The 12689-nt window shown below is 35.0% G+C and overlaps 1 protein-coding gene across 10 annotated transcripts in view; it reads right to left on the bottom strand.

Moving 5' to 3' along the window:
- ARAP2 (ArfGAP with RhoGAP domain, ankyrin repeat and PH domain 2) overlaps positions 1–12689 on the bottom strand; it is a 192381-nt gene that overhangs the window by 65409 nt on the left and 114283 nt on the right. For all 10 annotated transcript variants that reach the window (XM_077879956.1, XM_077879929.1, XM_077879992.1 and 7 more), the window contains exons 20-21: positions 7887–8050; positions 3048–3260 (exon numbers count right to left, since the gene is read on the bottom strand). In XM_077879956.1, the coding sequence (XP_077736082.1) occupies positions 3048–3260; positions 7887–8050 (377 nt within the window). The remainder of the gene's footprint in view (positions 1–3047; positions 3261–7886; positions 8051–12689) is intronic.

Here is a 12689-nt window from a genome sequence, read left to right as displayed (position 1 = left end):
AGTCATGTGTAGGCCCTGATAACTCTGACACAGACTGAGAGGAGGTTGGACCCTCTGTCTCTGTCACTAACAGAACTTAAGTTAGTTATAGAGAGGAAGATGAGAAGGAATTATACTCCCCTCTCCAAACCGTGGAAGTCAAATATATGGAGAAACTAGACTCAGGAACCCCGAAAGTTCCAGACTCTAGAAAATGTGTAATTAGGGTCTGATCTGACCTGCTAAGTCACAGGGGAAATTAAAGGCCATTCTTCAAATAAATAACTTGTGCTGATTTTGTAACTTAAGGGAATTGCACTTATATATTCCTTTGCAATTCCCAACTACCTTTGGAAACAAGATTTTTTGATTTTCTGCTTAGCCCTACCTATTCTATTCACAGAAAACCAGCAGCACATTAATGATTCTTTAAAAGTACACGGTCATTTATAAAGGGCATTAGGATCCCTGGGGAGGTAGAAACTCTGTGGTACATGTTTGAAGTATACTCCTATTTAAAACTGTAACTGATAGCTCTTTTATACTGATTAAGCCTGCTGATAAGGTCTATAAAAGTAAACATGATCATATAGACTTAAATGTGCTAGCAGGTGACTTTCTAAAAAAGGGGAAAATACCCAAATTATATTCACAGGACTATAATGGAATTGAATGAAGAATTATCAATACAGTACAATCAATACAATCCAAACAGTTACTCTCTTCTCATCCAGTTTCTAACTACAATGGTATGTATGTATTTATTTATTTTTTAAAATTTTATTTATTTATTCATGGGAGACACAGAGAAAGAGGCAGAGACACAGGCAGAGGGAGAAGCAGACTCCATACAGGGAGCCTGACATGGGACTCGATCCTGGGTCTCCAGGATTATGCCTTGGGCTGAAGGCGGCGGCGCTAAACCGCTGAGACACCCGGGCTGCCCTAGTGGTATTTATTTAATAAAATATAGTTAGTACTACCACACTTATAACAAGAATTCATGCTAGTGCAGCATATTTTCACAAATCTAATAAGGGTAAAATAGATATTTTCAAAGCAAAGCTTAAGTAATTTGAAAGTAAAACTTAAGATAGATTTCAGGTCATATAGAAAATACAATGAACTGTTCAGCTAGCCACAGACTTCAGACAATTTATTGGTGTTCTTAGAAAAAGAGACCATAGATAATATTAATAGGTGGTATGACACCATAAGGCATTCTTTGCCTCAATGCACAGGACCCAAGAGATCTCTCCTAATATGAGGTCATCCAGAAAGTTCCAGGTTATTCTTGTCAGATCCAACACAGAGCACTTCTGATAAGTCAGGGTGAGCTATGCTAGATCTAAAAGCAAACAATTTTAAGACTATCTGACCTAGTATCCAAAACCTTCTCCAAGTAAATTCTCAAAGAATTCACACGCAAGTAAAAAGTGAACACATTTCTCTTTGATACATGCTACTATCTACCAACTACCTCCTCCTGGTAGATTGACAACATGAAAGACATCTTGTCACAGAACCTGATAATTGAGCAAAAGTATATTTGCCTCAAATTTTTGATAACTGGTTTTACAATAAAGACAATTTGGAAGCCTTTATAGAGATGCTATAAATAATTTCATATTTATAAATTATGATAAAATCTTGAGACAAAAATAAGGGTGGCAAGGTAATTGGGCTTAAAGAGATATATTATCTGATTCCATATTTTATATCCCATATAATTATGCAATCAACTTTCTTTTTGATTAGAGTTGAACCTATTGATTTGAGAAATACCAGGAAGCAAATAAAGGGCTTCTGGACTGGCAAATTGTGAAAAGCTTTATTTTAATAACAATCCCATTCCCCTCTTACTGACACTAATATGGGTCATTCTTGGGATAGTTTTTCACCTGTGGATGTTTTATGACATAATTTCTACATTAAACTCTTAAAATATCATATTTACATTGAGATTAAATAAATACTTTAATTGAAAAAGCCTATTTCTCAACAGAGAAACATCATATAGTTAAATTCAAAGGTGAATTTTGCAAAAAATCATGATATATATTAAACATACAAGTGAGAAATGTATTAGTAAATTATAGTAAAATGTTCAATGAAAATTTTTTAATTAAAAAATGCAGACTGAAAATCATTTTGAAAGTACTATAGATACATGAGAAATGTTTGTGGTTCATTAGTAGGGATTATATATAAATTATAGGTGTGGGGACAAATAATACAAAATAATAAAAATGAAAATAGTCCTATTAGAAAGGTGAGATTAAAAGTATTGTTTAGGGATGCCTGGGTGGCTCAACAGTTGAATATCTGCCTTTTGGCTCAGGGCATGATCCTGGAGTTCCAGGATCAAGTTCCACATCGGGCTCCCTGCATTGAGTCTGTTTCTCTCTCTATGTCTCTGCCTCTCTCTCTCTGTGTCTCTCATGAATAAATAAAATCTTAAAAAAAAACAAAAACAAAAATAAAAGCATGTTTAAAAGGCTTCATTTTTGTAATGCTTTTGTAAAAGGAGTTATTTTGAATTAACAGATGTAAATTGAAGTTTTACTGAATCAACCCAGTAAGTATTTTAATAAACTACCTCTCTAAGATCATTTTACACTGTAGCAAAGTTGCTTTTTTTTTTTAATTAATGAAGGGAAAATGAAGAAGGAAAGAGTTTAAAAATGTTGTTATGTACTCCTACATTGGTAGAATAAATGATAGAGGCAAAGAACCAATGGGGAAATGGTATAAAACCAATCCTATTTTACATCTTTCATTTTAATCTTAAAGAGAAATTAATAGCATACATGGACTTGACTGAAACACTTCCAAAGTTAAAGCAAACACTAAGAAATCTGAAAACTAAGAATTAGTTTAACACACTATTTAGCAATCATTACTATATGTTTCTTTTGAGGTAGATATAAACAAATATTGATATTTGCACAATTTCTGTTCTAAGCCGTTATGTACATTCCTTTCAATATTCAGATTATCAAAGATTTTTAAAAATAATTATCAAATTAGAAGGCAAGCATTTATTATCTTTGGTATCATATGATTACCTAAAGCAGAGATCCAATATGGATAGAGCTCCTTAGTAAGAAGTGCATCGTCAATGTCAGAGAGGAAATTTTTCAACACCCCTGTCACATCTTCAAGCTGATGCTTTCCAGCTCTCAATTTAAAGCTTCTTGCATCCTTTTTGAAACTCTCCAGGAGTTCACTTATGTGCAAAGGATCACCATTCTTTTGATAGATATATTTGCACCCTAAACCTTTGTTAAGAAAAAGTTAAACGAAAAAAGTCAAAAATCAAAATCCACTTTAATATCTTAGAAATAGAAAATTTTTGTGTTGGGATATTGAACAAGACAAAATCATTAACCAAGAGTTGATATTAACATCAGGAGGGAAAAGGCTCCGTCACCCACTAATTTTAGCATTTAAAATGCAAACCTGATGAACAAAGTACTTCAACCTCAGCTGTTAGCAAGCCCCTGGTCAGCCCTTCCCCCAGTTTTTCATGGTACCACAAGCACCCTATCTTCACTCTGTCTCCCAGAATTGAAGCTTGTCTCCAGTTTTACCAATAAAAGTGAAGATCTTGGTATATTTTTTTTAAAGCTCTTGCACTCATATTTGTATATTAATTTCCATTCCACATTTTCATCTTCAAGATGAAGAGCTGAGTCCTCTCCTTTTTTTTTTTTTTGGAAGGGTCAGGAAGAGAGAGAATCTCAAGATCTCAAGCAGGCTCCACCCCGAGCACAGAGCCCAGCATGAGGCTTGATCTTTCAACCCTGAGATCATGACCTGAGCTGAAATCAAGAGTTATATGCTTAACCAACTGAGCCACCCAAGTGCCCCAAGGGTCATCTCCTTTTCAAACTTACTGATTCATCAAGTGCCCCATATAAACTACCAGGAAGAGGAGGAGTGGTGAATAAGAGGAAGAGGAATAAAGAGTAGTGATGGGAATAATGATGATATAAACAACAACAAAAAAATAATGTTACCTTGTCCCCACCCTCTCCCAAGTCTCTGGTCTCTCCCCTTTCCAAAACCCACTGAGTTTCCTGTACTTATGCTTCCTACCATCTCACGCTCTTGTTCATCCTTGAATCACAATCTTGCTTCTGTGTCCAATCCTACTTTATTGGGACCATCTTCATCAAATATACCAATGACATCCTATTTTCTAGGTGCTTTTCTGTTTTTACTCAGTGAGTAAACACTGAATAAAACACTACAGTGTTTGACACTCCAAATAAATCCCCGCTGAAATTATTTTAATTCCACGGCTTTCATAACATCACAATATCACAATCCCCATATCTTTCCTCCCACCTCCTCTAGATGACTCTTCCAGTTCTCTATTTATACTGCCATCTAGTATTTACTAATGATTCCAGAAATCCATCCTCAAGTCTCAACTCTTCCTGACTCTCCCACAAAATTCTCTGGGTGACTGCATCCTATTTTATCACTTCTACTACTACATACATCTAGGTTTTCATTTCTAAGATTTCAAACATACACACATACACTTTAATATATAGATACTTTATAACATACATGCAACACACACACGCACACTATTGTCATGGAAAAATCAAAATAATCTGAGAAATTAAGTCTCCTGCCCCATTCACTATTTCACCTACCAATCCCAATATGTTCTTTGTCTTGTTCCTGTATCTCATCACATAGCAGTGCCTTCTCCTCAGTCCTTTATAAGTCAGAACTTTTCTTTCTCACAATGTTAAAACAAAACACGTCATATATATTTTTCATCATAACCTTGCTCTCAAAACTGTCCCCTTCTTTCCATCCCATATACTGTTATTTTTTGCACTCAATTCCTCACTACATTTTCACAACACCCTGCCCCTTCTCTTGTGTAGCCCTACAGCTTGCTTCCACATTGATAACAGCTTGTTCTGAGATACACGTCTGCTGGTGTTACCAACATGCTTAAAAATCTGCATACTACCTTCCCACAGCCTCAAGGGCATGAGTATATATTACAATGTTTCAGGCTCTACACAAATAAGCTTAACCCTCTTGCCTCTTATCGCCCATTCTTCTTTCATTAGGTTCTGACCACATTTAACTACACAAAGTTCCCTCAACAGACAACTTCCCTCATGACTCTATACATGGGCACACACTGTTCCTCCTCCTAGAATTCCTATTCCCTTCTTCTCCTAACTAGCTCCTGTTTTCTCTTAATCATGGCAGGCACTACATCTTACCCTTGAAAATCTCTATGACCACCCCTACTCTGGGTGAAATTCACCCTGTACCAATTTCTAAACCTCTCTACCACAGAATTTTGTACACTTGAGATGTAACTGCTCAGGGGTTTGTCTCTGACTCAAAAATCTGTAAAAATCCAGAAAGCAAAGATTATGTCTTATTCTCTGTATACAGTTAACTGCATGGTGACTAGAACTTAGTAAAAGCTCAATAAATTATTTAATGTGAGAATAAGCAACTATAAGCAACTTCTATAAAAACAAACAAAAAAAACTAAGTTTTTGAGATATTATGTTCTTAGTTGAGTGAATTACTAATAGCTAACTCAAGTTAACTGCATGTGAACTTTTTTTACATAATTTATCCCCAAAACAAACTACTATAATTAATTCAAAAAATTAAAACTCTAAAAATTTGTGAACTCAGTCAAGTTCAAACCTTGACACTATGAGCATAAAAAATGGCCTTCATATTTTAATACAAACGTCAGGAAGTTCAAAATAATTGCAACTGTTTAAGCTCTGAGTCAACCACTTGCATTCTGTTCATCACTAGGCATTTTCTTTCTTTCTTTCTTTCTTTTTCTTTTTTTATGATTTTATTTATTTAAGAGAAAAGGAGATAGCACAAGCAGGGAGGAGGGGCAGAGAGAGAGGGAGAAGCAGACTCTTCACTGAGCAAGGAGCCCCACTAGGGGCTTGATCCCAGGACCCTGGGATCAGGACCTGAGCAGAAGGCAAACACTTAAGCCACTGAGACACCCAAGCACCCTCACTAGGCATTTTGTAAGTGCATATGATATCTTCTCTTCTATACATCCTGGTAAAATTGAGGTTTTCCCCATGTTCTGCTCATTAAAAACAAAACAAAACATAAAAAGTCTTTCATTGGCTTTATTACTTTAATATGCAAGTTAATGTACCTTGTGCCAGAGTTACAAAGTAGTTTTAATGTATGAAATTTGGTTGAAAACAATCTAATGCTTAATGATTTTAAATTCAAAGAAACACCACAAAGAAAATTCTGATTTCCCCAGAGAAACATTAAATTGGATACACTAGAGCTAATAAAGTTATTTTAATCATTTCTCAGCTTAAGAAAGACCCTATGCCATTATGAAACTAACATGATGTGAAAATTCCCAATGAGGTTACACTCTTGCTAAAACATAATATGTGTGTAATTCATTTATATACCTATGAAATTCAAGTGTGCTAATAATACTTAATGGCTAATAAATGAAGATGATAACCTCCCTCCTCCTCCATTTTCAAATAAACAAATGATTACCATTGATAAGGATAATAGACCTAGTATCACAGGTAGGAACTTCATAGAGTAATAGCCACATAATGTGATAACATACATATTTAGAGTAGATATACAATTCAAACATAGTAAATCTGAGTATCTATGATAACTGTACTTAGAATACATATGAAATAAGCAAAATACTTAAAATGGTACTCTCCCCAGAAGAAAATAAATTAATATACACATATTATAAATTTAATTTCTAAAAATTATTTTCTTCATAGCCTTTGTTATTTCTGACATTTTGCTCATATGAGTTTACTGTCAGTTCTCATACTGAATTCCATGATTCACAGCTTTGTCTTTTAACTTTTTACTCCCACTGCTGTATTTCCAGTACTAAGATCAATAGCTGGCACACAACAGACAATAAATAAGTTAACAAACTAATAACACATGTTTTACTGCAGCTCTCTCACTGATCACACCTTCTTTTCAAATTAAAACCACCCAAGGACACTTCTAATATTGAGAGAAGAAAAATTAAAGTTAATTGCCTTCCAAAATATAAGATCGATCATTTTACTTTCCCACATTTGTAATCTAAATCAATGGCACTTATCTACAGATTAACAGGTAGAAAACATTCTTATATTAAAAATATAGTTAACAAATTTCTATCTTTTATAGTATTAAGGAAATATATAACAGAAGGAATTTGAGGATTTAAAGGAATTTGAAAATAAACATTGAAGCATCAAAGCATACTTTATTTACTTTTCACGTATATTTAAAATATTATCATAGCATATCAAATTAAAATGAAGCTAGACCATGTGTCAACCAGTTGTTTTTTACTTGCAAGCTATTCATAAAAATGCCTGTTAAAATTATGTCAAACTACCACAATAACCATGATTCTTAATGCAAACAATGTGAACAATAGCATGTTGAATGAAATAAGTGCACACATATTTTGAATATATAGCACCAAAAAAATAAATTCTTTTACATATTGTTCACTTCTAAAGACATGCTTATTAGGCAACCATTTGCATTTCCCTAGATGTACTATATGGGCTTGTAACTTCTGAAAAATATAGTCTTCTACCTATTTTTAGTATGCATTTTACAAAATATTCTTTCAATATGGCATTTAAATTTTTTATGCATGTAAAAGAAGAAAAAAATAGTAAAAGTACATTATGTGATTTAAATTTTATTGGGAGAAGGAATGACATTTGGCTGAACAGTGGCTACATTTTTATTTTTCATTGATGTACTTACAAATATAAAGAGCTCTAATGCAGTCCAATAGAGGTACCACTTAAAAACTCTAAGAATGATACTATGAGTTCTGGGGGTTGAATAAAAACTCTGATACTTACCATACTGTGTAACAAATGCTATACAGCTGTTCACAATAATGGGAACGTCATTTTTGCTGAGCTGCTGATCCTGTAATGCATTACCATCTGTACCTGCTGCTTTTTCAATTGCAGTATGCCAGACTGTGAAATCCAACTTGGTATGCCCATGGATGTATAATGTTCTGTAAAGTTTAAAAGCATTTCAAATTATAATTTGGGTGTTTTAATTCTTGCTTCTAGACAGATGATCCTTACATCCATATAAATATGATCTTGTCTCAAACATGAGAAGAAAAACCCAACATCTACCACTAGCTTCCATTCAATCTCTCTTTTGCCTGTGCAGTCACATCTCTCCAGGAAGTACAGGTAGTTCTCTGAATTCATGCTCTCACCTCCCTTCATTTCCTGACCCCCTTAGATTTTGTTTCTGAATAACTGAACTGAAACTACTCTGGCCAGCATCATGGGTGACTGGATTTTGTGGCTACATTTTTCAAGATTTTAGAACTCAATGATTTCATTCCTTAAGGAAAAAAAATACATTTTGGCTTTTGTAATACAATTCTTTCTGGCTTTTCCTCCTATCTTTCTGGTGGTTCAATTTCTATACAAGCTCACTTCCTTTTCTGAACTTCAGTGCACTCCTATGAACTCCAAGGATTCTGCAGAGACATGTCACTCAGGCCAGTGATTTCATCCCTCTCTTGGAGGTGGTAACTCCCAAATCCCTACCTCCAGTTACAAATTTATCTCACAGATCAGATCTCCATATGACTGAAAAGCAAAAGCATAAAGCAGCCAAGAGACTGGAAAATGTAATCATCTCCCAAATTCAAATTTTCACTCTTACTTCCTTTGTGACCTTGGACAAGTTATGAACTTTTGGGGGGCCTCAGTTTCATCAGTGGCAAAATGAGGGTAATAATAGTACCTATGTCAACACTCAGTGAATGTAATATTAATAATTAAGTAGTAAGTCATAATACTAATTAATATTAATTTGGGAACACCCTCGTCTTAACGTGCCACAATTATCTCAAAACTTTCTCCATTCTCATACCAACTGGTACTAAAATTCTCCACTTATCCCACAGAAATTTAGGATTGATTTAATTGTTTTATTTATCTATTTATTTAGTGACAACATGCATGCAATTAGGCAGGGGAGAGGGAGAGATAATTTAAACAGACTCTACACCCACCACACCTGACTGGGAACTTAATCTCACAACTCTGACCCACCCAGGCACCTCAGGGTTAATTAATCTTAAATTGGTTCCAACCCCCCATCACTGCCTTGTGAATTCTGTTGATTCTTATTGCTGGATATATTTACTCTGCTTCCTCTTCATTCCGACATTGTTTGATTTCAGATCTTCACACTGCTCCTTAAGGTTGTTAAAATGCCTCCAAATAAACTTCCCCTCCCACTTCTTTGTTTTCCACTCAGGACTCTTTGTTTTCCACTCAGGACTGCCAAAATGATCTAATATGCAAAACTTATCTCCTTCAAGACTGGAAGAACTGATCTACCTCACACACAGAAACAGAGAGAGAGGCAAAATAAGGAGAAAGAGGAATATGTTCTTAATGAAGGAACAAAAAACAAAATCCCAGTAAAAGAACTAAACAAAGCAGAGATAAGCAACGTACCGGATAAAAAAATTCAAAGTAATGGTCATACCCCTAAACCAGCTTCGCAAGAAATATTAAAGGGGTCTCTCTCAGTGGAAACAAAAGACCAAAAGTGACAAAGACAAAAAAGGATCTGAGAAAATCTCCAGGAACAACAAAACAAGTAATAAAATGGCAATACATAACTATCATGGTAATGGTAAATATAATGTAAAGAAAGTGAGTCAACAACCTACATAGCTAAAATATAGTTTTAAAGACAAAAGTAGTAAAATCATCTAGGACTACATAAGTAGCCAAAGGACACATAAGATAATAATGTGTAAAATGTGACGTCAAAAACATAAAAGGCGGGGGGTGGAGTTAAAATGTAGTGCTTTCAGAATATGCTTGCACATAAATGACAAACTACTATACACTAAGGATATTATATATGAATCTCATGAAAACCACAAACCAAATGACTATAAAGCTGCACCAAAAAATGAAGAAAAAGGAATATAGACTTAACACTAGGAGCAAATGTCACCAATCATAAGGGAAGAGATGAAAGAAGGAAGGCACAAAAAAATTACAACACCAACAAGAGAAAACAATTCACAAAATGGCCAATAAGTACATATCTATCAATAACTACTTCAAATGTAAATGAACTGAATGTTCCAATCAAAAGACAAGGTGGGGTGCAGTGAGTGGATATATCCTTTATATATATATATCCTTTATACACACACACACACACACATATATGCTGTTTACAGGAGACTCACTTTAGATCTAAAGATACAAACTGAAAGTGAAAGGATGAAAATGATATTCCATGCAAATGGAAATAAAAGAAAGCTGGTGCAGTAATACTTATATTACATAAAGCAGATTTTAAAACAACAAAAAATGTAACAAGCAGCAAAAAAGAACATTACATAATGAGAAAGGGATCAACCCAACAAGAGAGTAGAAGGCTTATAAATATCTGTGCACCCCCCATATGGACACCTAACTATATAAAGCCAATATTAAGACATAAAGGAATAAATTGACAGTAACACAATAATTGAGGACTTTAACATCCCACATACATCAATGGATATATCATCCAGACAGAAGCTCAATAAGAAAACAACGTGTTAGAGAAGATGTACTTAATAGATATATACAGAACATTCTACTCAAAAACAGCAGAATAAAGTCTCTTCCAGTGCACATGGAACATTCTCTAGGACAATTCTCATTTAGACTACAAACTAAGTCTAAGTAAATTTAAGAAGACTAAAATCATTTCAGGCATGTCTTCCAACCACAGTGGTATTAAACTGAACATCAATCACAACATGAAAACTGGTGAAAATATAACCACACGGAGGCTAAATAACATGCTACTAAACAACCAAACTGTCAATGAAGAGATCAAAGAGGAAATTAAAAAATACACGGAAACAAATGAAAATGGAAACACAACAGTAAAAATTCTATAACATGCAGCAAAACCAGTTCTAAGAAGTTTATAGCAATAAAGAGCTGCCTTAAGAATTTATAAAAAAATCTTGAGTTAGCAATCTAACCTTACACCTACAGGAACTAGAAAAATAAGAACAAAGCCCAAACAATCCAATTAAAAAACTGGCAGAGGACCTGAACAGACATTCTCCAAAGAAGACCTTCAGATGGCCAACTGACACATGAAAAGTTGCTCAACATCACTCATCACAGGGAAATGCAAATCAAAACCACAATGAGCTATCACCTCACACCTGTCAGAAAGGCAAGTATCAAAAAGACAAAAGCAAGTGTTGGTGAGGATGGGAAACGGAGGGAACCCTCATGCACATCTGATAGGAATGCAAAGCAGTCTGGCTACGATAGAAAACAGTATGGAGGCTCCTCAAAATATTAAAAATAGAAATGTTATAAAATACAGCAATTCCACTTCGGGGTATTTATCTGAAAAAAAGATATGAAAACACTAATTCGAAAAGATATATGCACCTCTATGATTCACTGCAACATTGTTGAGAACAGGCCATATCACAGAAGCAACCTAAGTGTCCATCAACAGATGAATGGATACAGGAATGAAATCTTGCCATTTGTGACAACATGGGTGGATGGAGAAAGACAAATATCATATGATTTCACTTATATGTGGACTCAGAAAAACAGAAACTGACCCCCAGATACAGTGAATAATAAGCTGGTTGCCAGAGAGTAGGAGGGTGAAGGGATGGAGAGAAAGGGGGAAGGGTACAAACTAAGTAGAAAATACATGTACAAACTTCCTGTATTTAAATTAATGAGGGATCCCTGGGTGGCGCAGCGGTTTGGCGCCTGCCTTTGGCCCAGGGCGTGATCCTGGAGACCCGGGATCGAATCCCACGTCCGGCTCCCGGTGCAGGGAGCCTGCTTCTCCCTCTGCCTGTGTCTCTGCCTCTCTCTCTGTGTCATGAATAAATAAATGTAATCTTTAAAAAAAATAAAAATAAAAATAAAATAAAATAATGAGACAGGAGATACAATGAGACAGGAGATACAATGCACTGCACAGGGAATACACTAATATGTAATAATCCTTTAAGGTGACAAATAGCAGGCAGATTTAGTATGGCGATCATTTCACTGTATATACATAAATATTGAATTACTATGTGTACGCCTGAAACTTAACATTACATGTCAGCAACATCTCAATAAAAAAACTTAAAAGCAAAATGATAAATAAATGCAAAGGGAATGGCATCATTTCCTAATCATTTCTCTCTACAATTCTGGAGTTTTCAAGATTAAAAAGCCTTTATGATCTAGATCATATTTTTCCCTCCAACTCTGCCAGTCTCCTAAAGACACACATTACAAAAAAAAAAAAAAAAAAAAAAACAGGGATGCCTGGGTGACTCAGGGGTTTAGCACCACCCCTTCAGCCCAGGGTGTGTGTGATTCTGGTATCCCAGGATGGAGTCCCACGTCAGGCAAACTGCATGGAGTCTGCTTCTCCCTCTGCCTGTGTCTCTGCCTCTCTCTCTCTCTGTCTCAAATCAATGAATGAATGAATGAACAAATGAATGAATGAATGAATAAAAATCTAAAAAATCATATTTTACTGCAACAAATATTTCCTGATCTTTGGCTGGCTATTCCAACTCTCCCCCAAGTGTATTCCCAATAATCCTCCCTGATGCTCTAACCCTA

This window comes from Canis aureus, chromosome 2, assembly GCF_053574225.1.
Source record: "Canis aureus isolate CA01 chromosome 2, VMU_Caureus_v.1.0, whole genome shotgun sequence".
Taxonomy (NCBI): domain Eukaryota; kingdom Metazoa; phylum Chordata; class Mammalia; order Carnivora; family Canidae; genus Canis; species Canis aureus.
The sequence above is the reverse complement of the archived record's forward strand: the minus strand, read 5'-3'. Positions and strand labels throughout refer to the sequence as shown.